Source organism: Pteropus vampyrus, unplaced genomic scaffold, assembly GCF_000151845.1.
Source record: "Pteropus vampyrus isolate Shadow unplaced genomic scaffold, Pvam_2.0 Scaffold306, whole genome shotgun sequence".
Classification (NCBI taxonomy): Eukaryota; Metazoa; Chordata; class Mammalia; order Chiroptera; family Pteropodidae; genus Pteropus; species Pteropus vampyrus.
The window spans coordinates 962,691-985,537 of NW_011889087.1; the positions used below are offsets into that span (position 1 = coordinate 962,691).

Consider the following 22,847-nt stretch of genomic DNA (forward strand, 5'->3'; position numbering starts at 1 on the left):
GCGCGCGCGTGTAATGCAGCTAGTGTCTAAATATGGGAAGGGGTGCTTCTGTGAGCATGCATTGTGTCATGATACTTTCTATTCCTGCAGCCCCATAAAAAAGGCCACAGACTAAGATTATAAGCTGGCAACAATACGTATTTCCCAAGCACCTACTATATGTTGAGCCCTGTGCCAGGCTCTGGAAATACAGAGAGAAATAAAACTCAAGCCCTCCCCTGAGGAGCTCAAAGGGCAGAAGGGGAGTTTGGAGCTACAAACCATTTATGGCACAAGACCGTAATTCCTGACGGCCACCTCCAGTGCCCTTCCTCAGGGATCCCCAATACCACAATTGTGGAGATGATCTGTTTTTACTGCCATCTCCCCCTCAAGACTAGAGCCCCTTGAGGATCGGCACTTAGTGGATACATGATGCTCCATGAGGAGGAATGATGCGAAGGCCGCTGTGAGTCGGGCTGTGACTAGGTGGTTCCCAGCCAGCCATAGCCCATCATGAGCCACATCCTGTGTGACAGTCCTACTAAAGCTGGGCTCAACTCCTGCTTCCACTACTTACAGCTGGGTCACATGCACTAGCTAATTAAGCTCTCTGAGCCTCAGTTTCCTCATCTGTGCTATAGGGATAGTGATTGCCCTAACCTCACAGGGGGCATGAAGCTTCGGTGAGATCGTGTGCTGAGCCTGGCACACACACACAGAACTTGGTCCATGGCAGTAACAAGGGCTGCCACTTGGGCAGTTTTGTGAAGCCCTGTTGACCAATAACACAGAAGCAGAACTCTGAAGCCTCCATGGGCAAGCTGGGTGTTTCCACCCTAGGCAGAGAGCAGTACAGTGCTTGCATTGAGAGGAAGGAGCCCAAGGGTGGGGCCACATCGCTGGCTAGTGGGAACTCAAGAACATCCATTCAGATATTCTCTAAGTGGATCTCACTGTCCCACCGCTCATGTCTTGGTTGACTCTTTGGTGCTTCCTCCAAGTTCTTTGCATGACAGCCTTAACTGTCAGATGTTGACATAGAACTTTAATGAAATGTTGAAAATGTGTCACTTTGGGAGAATGTGCTCCCCTCACCCCCACCTTCTCCAGGCACGTGCATACTCGTGCGTGCTAGTGTGCATGGCATGTGCTTATGAGCATGAAGAAAGGACAGGCAGCTGGGGCAGCCCAAGCTGGACCTGCTCTCTCCTCACCTGCCCACACTTGGTGCCCACTGGGCGTGGTTGGGGCCTCTTCTCTGACTCACAGGGGTCCAGCTTGGCCTACCTTCCTCTGAGCATCGCTCAGTCTGGTTCAAGTTCTAACCAGTGGTGTGCTAGAGCCGGCTCAATCTGGCTTGCAGAGCTGACTGTGCATACCTCCTCCAAACTCCAGAGATCAGAGATGACACCACATTGGTAGCTTGAAATCAGACATGGCGGGAAATTTTCCAGCACAGAAATTGGCAAATGAGATAAATCAGACACCGATCTGCTCTCCCCAAAGCATGTAAGCACTCACCAGCACATCACTGGTGCCGTGAGTGGTAGCACCTGCCAGGCATTTAGCATCATCACTCTTATCTGCATTAAAATCCTGTGGGGTATTTGTCATCATCCCTATTTCATATCTGGGGTTTATATGTACATGATTTTACTCCAGGTCTCTGGCCACCACACTAGGCCGTGCACCTCCATAAATAGAACCCTAGGTTTGATAGGGCTGGCATAGCTGTTAAAAGATCACCCACCATCTAATCATTGCTCATTTGACAGGGAAATTGAGCTCAGAAAGGCTCACTTTGGTGGTGGTGTGGGGGTTCCTCTGCTAACACGACTTAATGTCACACCTGCCATCTTCCCACCAGTCTCCCAGCCTGCCGTCATGCAAGTGTCCACTGCAAAGCCAAGGTCAATGTCACCTGATGTTCTATATGCATGGCTAATTTGGGGGAAATTTTACATGCAGATCTTGACATTCAGTGCAAGTTATATTTTGTTTTGCTTGATTTGACTCAATGTTTCAGACCATCCAAAACATTTTAAATCTTGCTTGGGTCATTTGTTGTATGTCTCCCTCCTAGATGGGTACTGACCGCTGCCTTGATCACTCCATCTTCGCTGCAGGAATCGGGGTTAAACTTTAAAAAAGAATAAGCAAAACAGCTTTGTGGCCCAACCCTGGAGATGCTCATCTTGTCTGACAGAGGTTCTGGCATCTATACACTTTAGAAAGCAGGTTTCTCCTTGGCCTCTCTCCCCTTCTCCTACCGCTCTGCCTGTCCCACTGACCAGAGAATGTGGATTTTTTTTTTTTGGTCTCGCGAACATCAGCAGCACTTTGTCAAACGCCCACTGAGGCCCACGCTGTGCACCTCGCCCGTGACAGTCTTCCGTTTAAAAGAGGGCTCTCTTTCTCTGCTTCTCTCTAAGGGACACACCAGAACTCCCTTTGCGGAGCAAGAGGGTCCTCCCAGCCATTGCATGGGGATCTCCCGCGCCTGGAGGGCGGCTCTGCGTCAGAACCTGGCCCTGCCCTCAAAGAGTCCCGGGCTGGAGCAGAGAGACGTGCACCCGAGGGGCACGAAAGCGGACGCGACACAGCTTCTCCGCAGACTCCAGGAACCTCGCTCCTATGCCCCCACGCCCTGCTCCTCCCGGGAGAGAATCCTGCGCGTCCCTCCACTCCGCCCCAAAGAAAGAGGCACAGACTCCCTGATCCCCATCTTGTTTTCCCACCCTCGCCTCTTCAAGCCCCGGGGGCTTCACGTTCAGCCGCCGCGTCCCGAGGAGGGCGAGGCGTCAGGTAAGCTCTCACCTGGGGCGGGTGGGAGGCGAGGTGGGGGCGGGGCGGGGCGGGCCCGGGGCGGCGGCCCCACCCTCGACGGGGCGGGGCGAGGCCGCGTGGGCCAATGGGACGGGGGGCTCGCCGCCCGGGGGTGCCACCAGCGCTGCTCCCTCCACCCCTGCTCCGCCCCGCCCTTGTTTAAAGCCCCGCGGGGGGCTGGTGGCTGCGCTGCGAGCGCTGAGCGGCGCGAGGAGATGCGTCTGGGCGCCGCGCCACGCCACCGGCATCATGCGCCCCCCGCCCGCGCTGGCCCTGGCCGCGCTCTGCCTGCTGGCGCTGCCCTCCGCCGCCGCTGCCGCCTACTTCGGGTCAGTGCCCGCCGCGCCCCCGGCCCACCTGCCTTCCCCTCCTCCGGCTACTGCAGGGCCAACTTTTTCCTCCCTCGGCCCCGGCCACCGCTGGATCTCGAACTCAGACCTTAGCTCCGGCAGCATCCAGCCCCACCTCGCGGCGGGAGTTTGCGTGCCCAGCCCCGTCTCTGGCTTCTCAGGCTCAGACCCCCATAACACTTTCTGGCGTCCAACTTTCTTGTCCCCTTCCCCGCCGCTCTTCTCACCCTTCCCTGTCTGAGACCTCATCCAGCTCACCCCGCCCGAGCTCAGACCCCCGCCCAAGCTCCCGAACTCTGAGCGCATCTTGGACCCTGGCCCCGTCCACCCTGGCTCGCTCTGTCCTTGCCTGTCCAGGTGTCCCTCCCGCGTTCCAATGCCCTCTCCGTGATCCTCACTCGGCGCCCTGTCTGCTCCCAATCACGGGCTCTGTCTAGTCACGGTCTGCCTCGGGCTCCCTCCCCACCCTGTGCCTGAGGGCTGGGTGGATGGGTTGGGGTGGGTTGTTACGGAGGCCGGGGGAGGGGATCGCGCAGATCCAAGAAGAATTGAGGAACCCGCAGACCGTGGGGGAGTGTCAACTGGAGATGCGGGAGGGAACTGGCAGCTGGGGAAACGCGACCAAATCTCAGACCTGGCGTCGGGTGAATTCTCCGAATGACGAAGAGCGTGAGAAGGGAGGTGATGTACATGATTGGAAAAGGAGGATCAGAAATGGGCTGACACCTGGGGAGCGAGAAGGGAGGGAGCGGGGAGTGTTTGGAGCGCAAATTACCAGGCAATTGTCCCTCCTTCTCTGACGCTGAATCGCAAGGACTTGGGGCAGGGAAATGGCGTCGCGGGTGTGAAAGCACTTTCCTGACCGTCACCCTAAGTCCGCTCCAACTATGTACAGTCTGTTACTTTCAGTCATGCCACTTTTTGTGATCGTCACCCCAAATCAGGGTGAGGTTTACAGTCTGACTACAGCAAAGGCAAAGAAACACCAAGCAAGTGACCTGACAGTGACTGCTTTTAAGTACCTACCAAGGAGGGGCGGGTAAGGGTCTGAGGTGTCCCGCACAGGCTAGAATAAGAGCTGTGGGCCAATTTCCAGGTCACGACCTTTGTGGGTAATGGCCTCTCTTGAAATATATGGAAGTGGGGAGGGTTTGAGTTTGCCCCCCCCCCAGACCCTATCTCTGGGCTCAACTTGCTGGTGACTTGGGAAGACCACTCAGTCTCTGAGCCTCAGTGACCCCTTTTATAAAGAAGGGGACAAACTTGATATGACGGAGCCTCTAGATCCAGTCCAAGATCAGTGCACAGATATGTTTGTTTCCTGATGATTTCAGGCTTAAAGTCACTGTTGTTGCCTCAGCAAGTGAGATATAACAGGACACATACTCTAGGTTCAGTCCCCAATGCTGCCACTTGCTAGCTATACGCTCTTGACTAAGTCACTTAACCTCTCGGTGCCTCAGTTTCTCATCTGTAAAATGAGGATAATGGTTACTATTTCATATGAGGATTATGTGAGTTAGTACATATATAACAGTTAGGACAGTGTCTAGCACACGGTAAATGCTCAGCTAATGCTAGTGCTTCTTATTATTAAGGAGACCAGGCATTATCTTGATATCCCAGCCCTGACAGGGGTTTCTGAGCTGGAATGAAGAGGGGAAGGACAAATGATGCCTTCATTCTCTTGGACACCAGCTCATTCCCACAATTCTTTTTTTTTTTTTTTTTTTGGTTTTAAGGTTGAGGATGGGGCAAGGGCCAGGCAGGGGAGGAGGAGAGGGTTCCAGGAGGCTTTAGACCACTCTGGCTGGTGTGGTTGGAAGGGAAAGCAGTTTGCTGCAGTGCACAGGGTTAGAATTTGAGGGCCGTGAGCAAGCGGGCAGCCTTGGAAATGAGAGGGGAGATAATGCATTAGGCCTGGGTTAGGGGTCATGTGAGTATTAGCGCCATCTCTTCCAGGTCGTGAGCCTGGCTGAGCAGAGCTGGCAAAGTACACTCAAGCCACCACCACCCCAATCTGGGGAGCAGGACAAATGCTCAGAGAACTCATGCTGTTATATGTTTGGTCTCTGAGAACATACAAGATTCAGCCTGAGTTCTCACTGAGAAAGCCCTGTTGTGACTCAGCCAGGCCAGTGTTTCCAGCTTCCCATCAAATTTACTCCCTGGAAGGAATCTGTATCAGTCATCTACCCTGTAGTGAGAATGTGAGGAAACATGCTCTCCCTTCTCTAGGACATTTGCATTTACAGTCTTATTTCTGATTTTAAGATGAAATGTTTTGGCATCTTGATCAAAGAAAATTCAAACATCAGAAGAGCAGGTGAAGCCAATCTTCTTGAGATCTTCAAAACCATAGAATTATAGGCTTACGAGTTGGAAGTGACCCCCAAAGGAACTCTGGTCCAAATCCCTGCTTTAAGCAGGCCATGTATTATTAACCCAGTTTTTCAGATGAAACAACCATCATTCCCAAACTACAGTGAGCCAGCAGCTGCTTCTACTGATTTTGCATGAGACTAGGGCCTAATTCTGTCGATGGTGATGATAACGATAACTAATATCACGATTTACAGTTACTTTCTCATACAGCTCTTCTCTCAGTTGATCCTCAGAGCCATTCATTGAGTTATACTAGATGGGTGTAAATAGTGCCCCAAAAGAAACCGAAGGTCAGAAAAGTTCAAAGACTCACCCAATATCACACAGCAAATTAGTGGGAGAGGCAGGATAGAAACCAGGTCTTGCCTCCAGTCTGGGATCTTCACCTTACGGCCCCCGGAACTAATGCTGTTGGTCACCCAGGGGAGCAGCAGCTGTAGAGAAGCTGCAGAGGGTGAAGGGGTGGAGGGCGGCCCCCTCCCCTGCTTGGTTTATTCTGTCAGACTCACTTGGCTGTGGTAGGATGAGTGAGGCCAAAATTTTCTCCTCTGTCCTCAGTAGTGAGATGGGATGCATTGAGCCCAGCTGGGGTGTCAGGTGGGCTACCAGAGAATGGTATGATGACAGTGGGATAAGAGGTAGACCAGAAGTCAGGCCCAGGTTTGTCACGGTTCTGGACTGCTCTGTGTGTTGTTCATGGTCAAGTCACTTGCCTTCAAGGTCTTTAGCACCTGGAGGTGCTAAGTTTCCCCGACAGGCTGGTCCTGGCCTGGAAGTCTAGGATTGCTTAAGGGCTCATGTTTTGGCTCAGATGGCTTGGGGATTCTGTAAATATTAACTTCTTTGATGTTCTATAAATGAACTGTATTATGTGAATAGTTGGGCACCTGACAGGCCTTGTCACCTGATCCAGGCTTTAAGTCATCCCGATGGCTTTGCAGTTAGAAATAGATCCTATGGATACAACTTTTAAAATCATAGTTGACTTTGGTGGTGCTTTTAAAATGTGTGACCTCTGTGCTGGTTGGGTTTCTTTCCTTTCTGGGGACGGTACTAAGAACTTTATGAAAGCATACTCTTTTGAGTCAGTTAGACCTGAGTTTGAATCCTGACCTTGCCTTTTGCTAGCCGTGTGACTCTGGGCAAATAGTTTAACCCTGCTGAGCTTTGGGTGGTGATAATGCCCATCTTATAGGCTGGTGTGAGGCTTAATTGAGACAGTGAATAAAAGGGCCTGACAGACTGCCAGGCACATACCAAGTGCTCAGTACTTGGTGGGGTTCTAACCATCATCTTGGGGTGGGGAGATTTCATCATTGTGAAGAAGCCAAATACAACCTTAATTTTTTTCCCAAACCAACGTTTCATACAATAAAATGCAAGCATTCTAAGTGTACAATTTGGGTTATAACAAATATATACCCCATGTAACCACTACCACAATTATATGGAACAATTGCCTTCATCCCAAAGGATCTCCTGTGCTCCTCTGCAGTCAACTCTCCCCCACCAGCCCCAGGCCATCATTTTTCTGCCTTCTGTCACTATAGATTAATTTTTCCCATTGTAGAAGTTCATATAAATGGGATCATATGGCATATATAGCCTTTTGTGTCTGAATTCTTTTGTTCAAAATATGTTTTGAGATGCATCCATGTTGTTGCATATATCAGTAGCATCTTTTTATTGCTGAGTAGTATTTCATTGTATAGATGTACCACAATTGGTTTAACCATTCCCCAGTTGATGGACATTTGGATTGTTTCCAGTTTGGGGCTATTCCAAATAAAGCTGCTGTGTGCATGTCTTTTTGTGGACGTATGTTCTTATTTTTCTTGGGTAGATACCTAGGACTGGATTGTTAGACCATATGGTAAGTATATGTTTACCTTTGGTTGAATAAGAAATGGTTGAATAGTATTATGAAGTGGTTGCACCATTTCACACAGTAATGTATTCGAGTTCCAAGTCCTTCATTTTCTTGTCTGCTATGGTCAGTCTTAATTTTGCACATTTTAGAGGATATATATCGGTATCTTGCTGTGGTTTCAATTTGCATTTTTCCATTGTTGAATAGTGTGTTGAACATTTTTTATGTGAATATTGGTCATTTTGACCAATGGATAACATCTTTTTCATTGGATTGTCTTCTTATTCTTGAGTTGTAAGAGTTCTTTATATATTTTGGATACAAGTCCTTTGCCAGAAAGTACTAGCAATATCCCTCTCTGTGACTTGCCTTTTCATTTTCTTATTAGTATCTTATAAAGAGCAGAAGTTTTTAATTTTGATGAAGTACAGTTTTCAACATGTTCTTGTATGGGCTGTGCTTTTTTTGTGTCCTGTCCAAGAAATCTTTTCCTTCCAGAGATCGTAAAGGTTTCCTCCTATGTTTTCTTTTAAAAGCTTTATAGGTCTAGCTTTTACATTTAGATCTATGATTCTTTTTTAGTTAATTTGCGCGTATGGTATGGGGTAAGGATCGAAGTTTATTGTTTCCCATGTGCATATCCACTTGTTCCAGCACCATTTGTTTACAAGGTGATTCTCTCTCTGTTGTCATCTTTGTTGCAAATTAATTGATCAATATACGAGGGCCCGGACTCTCTATTGTTTCACTAATCTATATGCTTATCCTTCTGCCTCTGCCACACAGTCTTGCTTATTGTAGCTGTTTGGTAAGTCTTGAACTATAAGTTCTCTAACTGTTCCTCTTTTTAAAATTGTTTTGGCTATTCTAGGTCCTTTGTATTTCCACATATATTTTAGTATCAGCTTATCAATATCTACAGAAAAGCTTGCTGGAATTTTGATTGGGATTGCTTTGGATCTATAAATCAGTTTACAGAAGGTTGCCGTTCTAACAATAGAGTCTACTGATTAATAAACAAGCCATCTCTCTCTATTTAAAGCTTTTAAAATTTCTTTCAGCAGTGTTTTGTAATTTTCAGTATGCAAGTATTACAAATATTTTAAAAAAATATTCATGCGTTTTATGTATTTGAGCGGTTTTTTTAATTAAAAAAAAAAAAACATTTTTAGGAATTGATTGGGTCCTGAAAAAAACAAGGCTGGAGAAAAGAAAGGGTAAAAGAAATTTTACTGCTTTGGAGTGGTAGATTGCAAGTCAAACATCACTGGTAAGAATCATTGTGTCTGGGGAAGGAATTTAGGCTGGCTTGCTCCTGGCTGAGCTCTCCCCCTCTCAAAGCTGGGCTCTAGAATTGGGCTCAGGGTCAAACCAGCCTCTTCAGTGGATGATAGTGGATTTTCTGAGGCTGTGAAGGGGAAAAAAGAAGGGAAAGAAGCAGGGCAGGGGAAATTATGGGCTGGAGTCCCACAAGCAAGAGAGGTCCTGGTGCCTTTGGGATTATGTGCTCAGGTAGAAGCTGGACTCAGGAGAAGATAGACCAGCTAGAGTGAGGGTTACACCACTGTGACATTAGCCTAAGTAGGACTGGATGCAGCCCACAGCCCTGCACTTGGAGTCACACAAATTGAGTTCAAATCCTTCATCCAACCACTTACTGTTACCCAAGGCAAGTCAGTTAGCTGCTCTGACCTCAATTTTTCCCATCTATAAAATGGGTTAATCCTTTCCTCATAAGCTTGCTGTGGGGTTAAATAAATGTATATAAAAAATAATGAAAAGTTATTTATATATAAGGAGTCTAAGAAATCTAGTGGTCTGTCTTAGAGCATCCTAAGTTAAAGAACATCTTTAGAGACATCTGTTCCTTCCTCTCTTCATTTTTAGCCTAGTCTTTGTTTAATTTGAGTCCTTCCTGTGCTCAGAACTTTATGTGCATGATCTCATTTAATCATTGTGACAGCCCAAGAGGTATAATTATCTTTATTTACAGATGGGTGGGGAAAATGCTCAGAGAGGGCAAGTGCCTTGCCCAAAGTCACACAGCTAGTGGCTGGCAGCACCAATATATGAAGTCTAGTGTGTCAGAATCAAGAGCCCACCTCTTTATTGCTGCCTCATGCTGCCTGTCGAGCCCCAGCTGAGGCCCGTCTCTCCCTGGGCAGCTCTGGCCCTCTGAGACCACTACTCTGTCACACACGCCTTTCACTTGGCCTATGACATAAGCATCTCTTACTACCTGTCTTAAACCCTTGTTTTGTTATCCTATTCTTCACGTGCTCATGTCTCCGATTCATGCATAGCTCCCTTTAGACAGAGGTCTTGGGGGCCCCGTTGTTGGTTGAGTACCCGCGTGATCCTCAGCATTGCTTCCTGGTCTGCAGTGACTGTCTGGGTGAGCAGTCTTCTCTCCCTTTCTCTGCCTCTTCCTCTCCCCTAGAACCTCCCTTTCTGCCTCATCACATTTGTTCTTTCATCTGCTGCTCACACTTGACTCTCTTGATCACATGTTGCTTTGCCACCATCTGGCCTCTGTCTGGATAGGAACTGGAAGCAAAGCAGAGAGCAGAGGCTTGCCCCCAGCATACTCCAGAGGTCAGCCATACCTGGCCTCCCATGGGAAGCGGGTGGCAGCAGAGATGAGCCTTGGGGTAGGACAGTCACCTCAAGCCCAGACCCCCTCACTGGAGAGATGAGACTGGAGTTGGCGGTAGCGGGTGGGTGGAGAATCTTAAAGAGTCAGGAGAGACTTGGAGCCCCATGCTTAGTCAGTCTTGGAAATTCCAAATACTGGTTTTAGGTCAAGAGTAGAGAAGGTCTGCTTTCCTGACAGTTCACAATCCCTTTGAGGCCAGATGCATTTCAGGATTCAAGTAATTTTGGATTTTAGAAGTACACATATACCATGTGTAACATAACATCTCTCACCCGTAATCAGACACTTAATTTTTGCAGAAAGACATCTACGTGTTGGGGTAAATCAAGTCTCTGCCATATGAGTTCACCACAACTGTACAAAAACTTTGTGGTTTTCTGAGCTTTCCAGAGTTTGGAATTGTGGGTAAAAGTTTGTCAACCTATGGCAAACTTTCAGTACTTGTCATCACGAGAGGTTGTACAAGCTGAGTTTTAAAGAAAGACTTGGGCCAAGTTCTTAGCTGGTCCTCGCTGGGTATCAAAGGAAGCCTCTGGCTGTCCTGAGCACAGTTCGTCCCCAGGGAACATGCCTGGTTCTCCCAGTGCCCATAAGAGCTGTGCAAGCTGGAGGACTCAGGGTCTGACTGACTGTGGCCAGGTGGCTGGAGATCTGGTGTTGTGGATGGACAGCATGCACCAGAGATCACAGTCTCAGGGTGGGGAGGGCATAGCCACAGGCAGGCTCTTCCAGAGCCACGCCCTCCCAGAGCCCACAACACCGAACTTGGAAGCCAGATAACAGGAAAGTCAATGGAGAAGGGTAGGGGAGGGCTTAGAGAGCTATGCTATGCCTGGGGTTGGACATCTGAGGGATTTATGCAGTCAGCAGGTGTCTGAGGAGCACCTGCTTGTGGTGGGTGATCTGGGCTGGGGACGGAAGGACCTCAGGGGATAAGGAACTATGATGTCTGCCAAGATATCTGCTTGGAGAGAATGTCAGTATAACCCTGAGGAGAAAGAAAAAAAAGTGCCCCAAATACAAAATTAATGGTAATGAATCTGCAAAAGTGGGAGAAAACAAAGAGGATGGTCAGAGCGGGTGGGGCTGGCAAGTAAGGAAGGCTTCCTGGAGGAGACAGACAAGCATCATAGTGTGTTAGAGCTGGATGGGGCCTCTGGGTCACCTTTCCCATTCCCTGCATTTTTGAGTCAAGTGTTGAAAAAGGCAGTGTCCGTAAAAAAGTCCAGGGGATCCATGAGGGCTTTTGGAGTGGGAAAGGCTCTCTAGGAAGGGTTACGGCATGAAGAAAGGGATGGAGGTTGGACTGAGAGCCAAGGTAGGAGGGCAAGGAGGAGACTGGCCTGGCCTGAGGAGAGGGCCCTCTGCTACAGCCCTGGCTGGCTCTGCGTCCAGGATGGTCAGAGGTGGGAAGTTGTTCTGGTCCTGCTCTGGAGGACCCCATTCCTGAGGGAGCATTGCTAGGGGCTGTCCTGGCTCACTCCAGCCCTCCCTAGATATTTCGGGGAGTGACTCCTTGACTGGCTTGGTAGGTTCCTGTTATCCCTGGAGCTGAGGAGAGGGGTGTGCAGGGGTGTGGGCCAACTCTGGGACCTTGGGGAAGACAAATGGAATCTGCAGCATGGGGTATCTCTGCCCGGAGCATCTGTACACGATGGAACTATCCTCATCACAGAATGATCGCACACAGGCATTTCCCAGGGACCTGGCTTTTCCAGGACCTACAGCCCCGCCTGAGCCTGCCTGTCCATGGGGAAGAGGGTGACGACTCAAGAGCCTGCCAAGATAGTTATAGGTAGTTGGTCAATTTACCATGGTTAAATAATTTGGTTGAGGTTACCCAGTCCAGGATCTCATGGTTGGGACAGAACCGGAGGGGGTGTTGCTTACCTCCAGCCTCAGTAACCGCTTGCCTTTCTGTGCAGTCCCCACCCCGTGCCTCCTATGCTGCTCCTCACCTGTCCCCCGAAACCTCTTTCTCTCCACATTCCCAGCTTCTCTCCTTTGATCTTTCCTCTGTCTAGCAAAGTGTGTTCTTAGGCAGTGATATTATATCAGACTCTTACACTCTAGTATAAATAGGCAGGCGGCTTCTTTAAAGTCAGAAGGCTTATTTCTGACTTTTGGCTAAGAAGAGAGTGAGTTTTAGACCAGAGAAAAGTAATCTTTTAGACAAAGGGTCCTTCTCTCCCTTGAGCTGCCCAGGAGGCCAGAGGAGTCCTGACCAGGTTTCTGTCTCTTCAAACTGTCTTGTGTTCCTATCGCCCTAGACACTTGCTGTGGTGATGGCTAATTTTGCTTCCCTAAGGTGTTACATTGAAACTGAAAGCAGAAATTGCCAGCCTTGATAGAAGCAATCCGGAGACCTGGGGCATACCCTAGTCCTGCCACTAACTTAATGGGTCACCTTGGACATAAATCTTACATGAGCTCCCAGGGCACCAGACAGGTCAAAGCAGAGACTCTCATACTTGGCAAACCTCTTGCCCTTCTCCCTGCCCCTAGAAGCCTCTGGGATACCTCCCAGGAGCCATCAGAGCAAAACCTCTGGACTGGGTGACCTTGAAGGGTTTCTGCAGCCCCTAAAATATAATGATTCAAATGGTGCCCTTGGGGCCCCGGCTGGGGAAAGCAGGGAGATGTAGAGGTGAGGGATTCCTCTGCACAGGAGTGACTTTTGGGACTCTCCATGCCACCTGATCCGTGCTTGCCAAGGTTCCTCTTCTCAGCTTCAGCTTGAGCCTGAGTGGAGAGGGAGGGAGACAGGAGGAAAGAAGGGGGAAGCGTTTCCTCCCCAGATGTTCAGTAGCTGCGCTCTAAATACCCACGATTGTCGAGATGCAAAGCATGCCTGCTGTGTGGGCTGCTTACTGCCCACTTAGCTTATGATGCCATCCTCAGTGGGCAGCCCAGTCTGTGGCTGCAAAACAGGAAGTGGAGCTGTTCTCGGAGAGACAAAACCTACAGCTGGGACGGGCTCTTTCTCCCTGAGCCAGGCGTGGGGTGGGGGATGAGGCTCCGGTGGGCTCCTGGGGGATGGGGGAAAGATGGCGACAAGATTAAGTCCTCAAGGTGGTTTCTGAGGTTAAGAGCTGGGGAGGGAAAGAAGGCTGGACCCGGGAGGGGCTGAGGGGGCCTCAGACAGGAAGGTAGTGAGTGGCCGTGTTTATCTTGGTCTTCTGTGGGTAGACCTGGCTTGAAGCTGATGCTCAATAAAGTCCTTCATATTAATATTTGAGTGAGTGCGTGCTGAGTGAGTGAGTGAGTAAGCGCATGAGTGAGTGAGTGAAGGAAGGGGATGGAAGGAGTTGGCATGAAGATAACTACTGGATTTGCCAGGCTGCTCAATAAAGACACCTTGGAGGAAACGTGAGATGACACTGAATCCGGAAGAGGAGACAGGAGTCTGAAAGATGGGGCGAAGGCTGTGCTGCTGAGCACATCAGGTGATGGGAAGAGAGGAGAGAAGCCCCCCGCTCTAAAGAAAGGCTGCCCGCCCACAGCCGTGGCCCTCTCTTCTTGGGCCAGCCACTGCCCTCACTAGCTCTCCCTTACTGGGAAGAGGTGGGTAGTGGAGAGCACCCACAAGGATGGCAAGTGTGGGTTGAGTGTGAGTGCGTGCGTGTGCATGCGCGCTCATGTGTGTGCATGCGTGCGTGTGTGCGTGCGTGTGTGTGTGTGTGTGTGTGTGTGTGTAGGGGGTTTAGCGAGAGCTGTGAGGGGAGGGCTGAGATGTTTGAGATGAAAGCACAAAGGGAGCACTTACCATGCAAATGGCCCTGCAGCGGAAGCCTGTTATCGGGGCATCTAATGGGGTTTTGTAGAACCAAGGCCAATGCTCTAGGCAGGGCAAGGCTTTCCTGGTTCCCAGGAGGCTGTCTGCAGTTGGCATGAGCTCTGGTGCCAGGCACAGCTCCTGGTCCCTCTAACTAAACCTCCAGACACGCTGGCATGACCTGGTGCCCTGGGAACCACCAGCCTTGTTCTGCGCCACCCCCAACCCCCCACTCACCTACCCACATCCTGGGGGTGGTCTCTTCTGGAACCATCAGATTTTCTCAAGCAGAAACAAGGGTGTGTGTGTGTGTGGGGGGGTGCGGGCGGAGAATAGAGCCTGGGGCTTCGGTCCTGCTCTCCCCAGGTGATGGAAAGTGTTCTCCACCTGCTAGGTCTGGGAGCTTCCTCCTGCCTCCCTACTCCCACCGCATGGCCTCGCTCTGCAGGCAGGATGGGACTGACCGAGGTCAGGTTCTCACACAGATGGAGCTAAGAGTTCTGATCTGGGTCCCTGAGCAGCTACTGATTGTTCCTTGGGGAGCTGGGCTAGTTTAAAGCTTTCTTCTCCTTCCGCTGTCCTTTGGGACCTTAGGAGAATCTTGAGTGTTCTTGAATCCTACTAAATTCTCTTTAAGGTCAAGAGGGGGTCCCAGCACCCACCGCAGCGCCTGGCACATAGTAGGTGCTTAAGAATGACATTTGCCTGGAGCTTACTTTGTGCCAGGCGTTGTACTAAGAGCTTTACACATGTTAACTAATTTCATCCTTAGGACAATCCTACAAGATAGGTACAGTGATTTTACAGAAGATGCACAGAGAGATGGAGTTCCTGCCCGAGGCGGCACAACTAGTGAGAGATGGAGGTGGGATCTGAACCCAAGCCGTCTGGCTTCGGTCCTGCTCTCCCTCTAGTCAGTGTGTAGTTGTCAGATGGAATGAACTTAGGTGGTGAGTGGGTGGCCCCAAGGTCACCAATAAGTGAGGGCAGACCTGAGATCCAATAGCTTTGGGGGCCAGAGGTCCTTGGGCTCCCACATTCCAGCAGGCGGTGAGTGATTATTCTAAGATGAACCTCCTTTCTTCTCTGGGGTTTGATGGTCCCTGGGGTCCTGCTGACATTAAACCAAAGCAGTTTCTTGGGAAGCTTTCCCCAAAGCCTGGAGAAGCTTCTTTTGCTTCCTTCAAGGTCATCCCGGATGGGGTGGCTTTCATCAAAACTGTGAGTGAGATGAGCATCGGGAGATATGAAAGAAGGCAGGGGTGGGGAGGGCCAGGAATGGATGGAGATCTGGCAGGGAGTGGGGGGCGGGGGTGTTATGTAAGATGGAGTCCTGAGAGGCACCCTTGACTTTCCCCACTCTGAGGGGAGACAAGGTGGCCCAGAAAGTGGCTGAGGACACTCTGAGGTCAAAGCTAGAGGCATCTTATTGTGTGGGGGCGAGGGCTTTCGATCTTAGTATTCATCTAAGTGCCACAGGCCAAGGGCACAGGGAGCAAGGAGCACAGGCTGGGGGCAAAGAAGGGAAGAGAATGGAACTGATTGTTGCTTTCTTAATGGGAAAAGAGAGGTGGAGTTCGGGCTGGGGAAGCCCAACTGGAAGCACGAATTGGGACGACCGGCTGGGCCAAAGCAGGTGCAACCCATGAGGACGGGTGGTTCCCAGGCGTCTCAGGAGCAGTTGAATTGAGCCTAAGTCTGAAGAGCTCTCGTCCACCAGCCCAGAAGAGCAAGTAGCAAGTTCCCAAATTATCCATCCTCTGCTCTTCAGTTCAGAACACTGGTCATTTGTTTAGCTGATAGCATCTGATTTGACATGGAGCAGCATTTTTATTAAAACGCAAAATTTTGTCGGGATTCATCAGCCTAGTGAAACTCACCTGATCTCAGATTTACCCTCATGGGGCTCAACTAACATGTGGACAATTGAGATTTTTGCAGTGGGGCTGGTGGGTAGGGTTCTCAGGCCTGGAGAGCCGGGGAGTATAGTTTCTTCGAGGGGAGGGAATTATATCCACTGACCCCAGAACAGACTGGAACCTGCACCACACAGAATGGGTGCATGGAGAAGAAGCCTTCCCTAGCGGATGCCATGGGATGGGCATGTGTAGGAGAGTTTATGGAAATGCTTTGAGTTATTTTCTAAATTTGATGTCATGGCCTTATTTCTTCAAAGGAAATATGATCCCAAACTGCAACATAGAAAACAAATAAGAGGGAAACTGGGTCCTGGAAGGGCTCCCAGCTGTCTTCCTAGACACTGCAGGGCAGTGCCAGGAAGACTTCTAGGAGAGCAGCCCTGGGCAGACCAAGGCCCAGGGTGGCCTGAGGCCCCTGTGCGGTTGGCTGCCTTTCCTGACCATTAATCGCTACTAAGTGTCATTACCGCTAATAAAATTAACCGACTTTATACTGGACTCCTGGGGCCATCAATCATAGGGTCTATTACCTGAAATAAAAAAATAAAAAAAAAAATCAGGTGCTTGTGGATGGGAAAAGGGTGCTGACCCTGGCTCACAAGTGCAGCCTAGGGCACACTGGTACTCCACAGCTGGCAGAAGGTCATGATCAGGGAGGGCACTCTTAGTTAGACAAACCAACTCTAAGCCTTGACACTGTACTATCGATAGGAGTGTCTCAGGCAAGAACACGGCTGACCTCAGGAAGACCCCGAGACCAAGAGCTAAAGAGCTCCCAGATTCTGCCCCCCACTTTCACTTCTGCTTCTCTCGATGCCTTTGGTTCATTCTTTCTCGATCTCATTAGATCAACTTTCTCTTTTTATCTTGAGTTACAGGCCCTAGTTACCCAAAGAAAGAAAGAGAAAGAAAGCAACTATATGCTCTCTTAATTCAAATCCCAAATTCCCAGAGAAAGAACTGATTGGCCTAGCTTGGGTCATGTGATTCTCATTGATCCAGTCAACAGGTCAGAGCAGCAAGGTCACGTGGTATAAAGTAGCCTATATGGTAATCATGTAGATCAAGGGTTCCCAACCCCTGGGCTGTGGACAGGCACTGGTCTGTGGTCTGTTAGGAACAGGGCTGCACAGTAGGAGGTGAGTGACAGGCAAGTGAGCGAAGCTTCATCTGTATTTGCAGCTGCTCCTAAGCACTAGCGTCACCGCCACAGCTCCACCTCAGATCATCAGGCATTAGATTCTCATAGGAGCACCAGTCCCTAGTGCCAAAAAGGTTAGGGGTGGCTGATGTAGACAGAAAGAACAGGTAGGTAGCCAACCCAGCAGGTGTCCACAATAGTAATTTAAAGAGCTTAAAAATAAGCACTCAAAAAGTGATAGCTGTACAATGTAATATATATCATATAGTTATAATGACATAATAATAATGGCTATTCTTCTTAAGATGGCATTTAAGATAGGCCTTGAAGGATGTGCAGCCCATCGGTCAAAAATCCTATCACTCCCTGCTTGTTCTCTCATCTGTCAATCAGCCGCTGTAAGGAAGTTCCCAATTTCTGAAACGCAGGAACTATGTGAGCAGTTGTCCCTCAGACCATCCCCTAATGTGGGGAGGAGGACATTTGAGGGGCTAGATGGTTACTGCCTCTTTGCTCCCTGCAGCCCCCAAGTGGCCCTCCACACGGGAAACCAGTCAGGGTGGGGCCTCCTCAGCTGGAGTTGACATTAGGTTCTGCTGTGGACCTGCCAAGGGTCAAGCTCTAAGGGTTTCCTGCCAGGCTGCAGGGAGGGGTTTGGGTGTAGACCTGGTGGACTGGAAATTTACCCATTTGCCCCCAGATTAATGATTAACGGGTCCCTGCCCTCACCCTGTCTGGGAGGGGAACCCAGGGCCAGGCCGGGCCAAGAGGAGCCTGATAGCATCTGTCTCTGCTCAGAGGTTTCGGAGATATGCTCCACACTGGGTTGGCTGCACCTGATGGATTTGAAATCTATGGATACTTTCTGGGGGCACTTGGGGCCTGGCCAGGACACACTCTCCCTCTGGGGCAGACAAGGAGGGTGTGGCATCCAGCTAGATGTTTCTGGCTGGGGCAGTGGCTACAAACAGGAGAGCTGTGCCCTTGGCTCCAAGAGACATGGGCTTCTCTGACCACTCAGGGCTTGCCTTGGCTAGTGGCACATGAGCAGGAGTGACAAGTGCCACATCCAAGCAAGAGCTTTAAGAGCCATTGCGTGACTCCATCTTTGCTCTTTTACCTCAGCTATGAGGCCGGCATGTTCCAGAAGGGGCTGCTTCCTCCAGCCTGATGTATATTCCATTCATACTGAGGGCCACTATGGTATAGGACAGTAAATATTTTGAACCAGTAGAACCATTTCCCAGAGAGCTTCTGGGGAGAGGAAAGGTGAATTCTAATTCTAGAATTCTGCTGCTGATCTGCTGAGTGACTCAGGCCAGTCACTGCCTCTTCATAAAACCTTTGTTTCCTTATCCGGACAAAGGGAAGGCTGCCGAAGTTAAAGAATAAAGCATCTCGTAAGACGAAAGAATTTTGGGAAACTCCAGCTACCAGGAAGGTAAACCAGCGTGTCCCAGGTGCTATGGTTGATACTTTTCATGTAATCCTCCCAGCAGCTTCAGGAGGTAGGAAGGATCACTATTTCTCCTTTCCAGAGGAGAAAACCAAGGCTTCAAGTTTACACAGCTAGAAAGAGGTGGTCAGGCTTAGAACTTGGCAACTGGACTCCAGAATCCATGGACTGCAGATGTATTAAAACAAGAAGTCTGGAGCTGATGGCCTGATGGAAATACAGCTCCTACGCCTTCATCCACCCATCTGTCGATCTGCCCATCCATCAGCCTACCCACCCTTCTTTCCCTCGTCCCTTCCTGTGATCCTTCCTCTTTCCTCTTTTCCATCCATCTTTCTACCCATCCAACTGTTCCCCAAGTACCTCTTTGTAACAAGCACTGAGTGGCCAGATGGTTGAAGATCTATCTGGGAATTATGGGAACAAGTTAGGTCGGCCTGGGATTAGCTGGGCAGTGACATAATAATGTAAGGGGGAGAGGGATATCAGTGAGATCGGCTGGGTATCTGCTCATCTACCACCCTCTGCCTGGCCCCTCCATGCAGCAGCCAATCCCGCATGTAATATTTTCCAAACTTCCCTGATTATCAAAGCTGCCCAGGGTTGTGGTAAATATAGAGATCCCCAGACCCTACTCCAGACCAATGAAGCAGAATTGCCACGTGTGGATCCTGGGGATCTGTATTTTTAATAAGCACTCCAGGTGATTGTTCTGATTGGGCAAGTTTGAGAAATAGGGTGGGTAAGAAGAGAAGAGATTTAGCATTAGGAAAACTTGGGTTGGAGCTCCTACACTAGCCCTCGTTATAAGCACCTTGGTTTCCTTCTCTGCAAAATGGAGACATAACCCCATGGGGCCAGGCTCCCTCCAAGAAGGGCAAATCATGAAGCCCCCTAGTAGGCCTCCTTCCCCTCATCTGCCCATGTCCTCAGGGACTGTCATCTTTCACCCCCCCACACACCCATCACAGCCCCCATGGGTCACAGCTATACCTTCTCTCGCCCTCTCTAGCCTGACTGGGCGAGAAGTCCTGACGCCCTTCCCAGGGCTGGGCACCGTGACAGCCTCAGCCCATGGTGGGGCCCACCTGAAGCAGTGTGACCTGCTGAAGCTGTCCCGTCGGCAGAAGCAGCTCTGTCGGCGGGAGCCCGGCCTAGCTGAGACCCTGCAGGATGCTGCCCACCTAAGCCTGCTCGAGTGCCAGTTTCAGTTCCGGCTCGAGCGCTGGAATTGCAGCCTGGAGGGGAGGACGGGCCTGCTCAAGAGAGGTGGGGAGGAGGGCTGGGAGGAGCAGGGTCAGGAGGAGGAGGGTGGGGAGGGGGAGGGCTGGGAGGGGAGGCCACTCTTCCCTCACCCTTGGCCCAGGTATCTTGGCCACACTGCCCTTGCACAGTCCCAAGTAAGAGGTGTCCTGGGAGTTAACGAGGTCCAGCGTTTCCCTCAGTTTTTGGGAGTAGAGGAGCAAGGAGGACACAGTAAAAGAGGAGGCACAGCCCATCCTAGAGGAGGCTGCAGATGAGGTGGGTGGTCCCCAGTTTCCTCCCTCAGCCTGCTACACACACACACACACACACACACCAAGGTACAAGAACATATAAACATGGGAGGCAGTTCATAGTTGGCCAAATAACATGAGACAAGCAAATTCATTTGTTCACTCACTCACCTGTTTCTTTTGTTTATCACATCTGTTGATCCGTCTTTCCCCTCTTCTCTTCCTGCCTCCCTCCCTGGCCAGCTGTTCCCTAAGCATCTGGTGAGGCACACAGTGAGCCAGGCACTGTGCTAGATGCTGGAGGCAGAGCTGATCAAGACCCCATCTGCCCTCAGAAAGCACACAGCCTAAGGGGGAAAACAGGTCATCCTGAGGCTCCGTCATCACGTGGCAGGGCTACAGCAGGGGCTTTTACAAAAAAGCAGCCATGGTATGTAGGAGCAGCCAGCCCCTCTAGGCCAGTTGCTCTCCATGGCTGCACGGGTCTGGGGTGGAGCTGATTCCCATCACCCCCAGTGTCACCAGCACCCCAGGTACAAAGGAGAGCAGGCAGCAGATAGCAAGCTCAGGGGGAGGCCGGGTTCGGACCATGCCCCAAAAGTACAAGAGTTGCAATGATCCCAGAAGTGGGTGGATGGTCAGTCTGGGACAAGTCAGGCAGGAGACCCAAGGTCATTCTGTCATTGGGTCATTCCATAGTAGGTAGCAGAAAATGACATCTGAGGGTTACCATGAAGCACAGGTGGCCCACAGGGCATAGTTCAGATCCAGGGCTTCAGAAATGATTTAGTCCAACTTGCTCACACATTGACTTGCAGTCAATATCAGTGGTTCAGCCCCAGCTTTGCCTCTCGCTGGGTGCCTAAGTCACTTCCTTTAGCATCTCAGTGTTCTCATCTGTTCCCCTGTCCTGCCATCTGGGGAAATCTAGGCACATGCTCCATAGTGAATTTGAAAGTCCCATTTAAACAACAGCAACTTACAGCCTGAGCTTAAGGGACAGGTGTCGGGGAAGCTGGCCTAAGCTGTGTCCTTGGGTTCACGTGCCCCCTCGTCCTGCTCACCACGGGCAGTCTCTAAACCCACTCTCCTTCTCCCTCCCGGATCCTCTCGGTGCCCGGCCCAGGTTTTAAGGAGACAGCCTTCCTGTACGCGGTGTCCTCGGCCGCCCTCACCCACACTTTGGCCCGGGCCTGCAGTGCCGGTCGCATGGAGCGCTGCACCTGTGACGACTCTCCCGGCCTGGAGAGTCGGCAGGCCTGGCAGTGGGGCGTGTGTGGCGACAACCTTAAGTACAGCACCAAGTTCCTGAGCAACTTCCTGGGGCCCAAGAGAGGAAGCAAAGACCTCCGGGCGCGGGCGGACGCCCACAACACACACGTGGGCATCAAGGTGAGCATGTTCCCGGACACTCCAAAGCCCTTCCCCGGCAGGATGCAGGGCCGGGGACCAAGGTCTGTAGGAGGCCAGCACGTGCCCTGCCCCCAGTATACACACCTCATTCCTTGGGCACCTACTCTGGACAATCACCAGGCAGCAGGAAGCAGGGAAGGGCCCTGAGCGTCACTGGTAGCTGGGCAGCAGGTGGGAATCAGGCGTGGGGCCGGGCCATGGTGAGGCAGACGTGTTTGGAGAGGGGTCTCCATTTCAAGCCCTGGCCTTCCTGGAGGTCCTGGAAGCCAACATAGTTTGAAATCTTTGATCTGGTGCAAACCCCTCTCTTTCAGTTTTACCAATGGGAAGCGAAGGAGGCCCAGAGGAGGGAAGGGACTTAGCTGAGGTCATGTAGACTGTGGGAGGGCAAGAAGGTAAAAAGTATCTAGGTCTATTGGGATGAGAGGGCTGGGAGAAGCCTGGGCTTCAATTCTTAGGAGACCGAGTTCTGTCTTCTGCACCCTCATCCCTGAGCTGGCGTAAACCAGGGCGACTGCGTTCAGTTGTGCAAGCTGTCCGCTCCATAGGACTCAGCCGAGGGGAGAAGCTGGGGCTGAGATCCGGCCCACACTCATCTCACAATGCCTGCGTGTTGGCACAGGACTGCCTCTGCCCAGTGGAAGGGGAGATTTGGGCTAATTGGCACCAAGGGGCCACATGGGCCACCTCGAGTCCTATCTATCCCCATCATGTGGCCCTCTGCCTGCCTCTTTCCCATCCTCCTGCCACACCCCTGCCAGCGTCAGTGCCCTGGGGGCAAGCTTGGAGCGTGGGCCCCAGGCCTCTGACCATGCCTCCCTTCTGCCTCTCCTCGCAGGCCGTGAAGAGTGGCCTCAGGACCACGTGTAAGTGCCATGGCGTGTCGGGCTCCTGTGCTGTGCGCACCTGCTGGAAACAGCTCTCCCCATTCCGAGAGACGGGCCAGGCCCTGAAGCTGCGCTACGACTCAGCCGTCAAGGTGTCCAGTGCCACGAACGAGGCGTTGGGCCGCCTAGAGCTGTGGGCACCCGCCAGGCCAGGCAGCCCCTCCAAGGGCCTGGCCCCCCGGTCAGGGGACCTGGTCTACATGGAGGACTCACCCAGCTTCTGCCGGCCCAGCAAGTACTCCCCTGGCACGGCGGGCAGGGTGTGCTCGCGGGAGGCCAGCTGCAGCAGCCTGTGCTGCGGGCGGGGCTATGACACCCAGAGCCGCCTGGTGGCCTTCTCCTGCCACTGCCAGGTGCAGTGGTGCTGCTACGTGGAGTGCCAGCAGTGCGTGCAGGAGGAGCTTGTATACACCTGTAAGCACTAGGTCTGCTGCCCAGTGTGCCAGCTGGACCCTGCCAGGACCTCCCCTGGCGCCCAGCCACCTCGAGGCCACCCAGCTGTCCAGCCAGCCCCCGCCCCGGGCAGGTACACCAGTACGCATGCACTCCCCGACGTGTCAGCGCACACATTCTGTTCTCTCTACCAGGCCTCCGCAGCCTTTTCTTCCCTCAGCTCTCAGCAATGAGAGGTGTAGGTCTCACCCCTGAACCTAAGGCTCCCCAGACTTATCGAGGACTGAGAACAGGAAGA

At 51.3% G+C, this 22,847-nt stretch overlaps 1 protein-coding gene across 1 annotated transcript; it reads left to right on the plus strand.

Annotated features, from left to right (window-relative positions):
- The first annotated feature begins 3,002 nt into the window (after nucleotides 1-3,002).
- On the plus strand, nucleotides 3,003-22,839 carry WNT9B (Wnt family member 9B). The gene is made up of 4 exons (XM_011377097.1): nucleotides 3,003-3,137; nucleotides 19,373-19,629; nucleotides 20,983-21,248; nucleotides 22,108-22,839. Exons 1-4 carry the CDS (start codon nucleotides 3,058-3,060, stop codon nucleotides 22,579-22,581), a joined length of 1,077 nt encoding a protein of 358 aa, XP_011375399.1. The 5' UTR covers nucleotides 3,003-3,057; the 3' UTR covers nucleotides 22,582-22,839.
- Nucleotides 22,840-22,847: the final 8 nt, after the last annotated feature.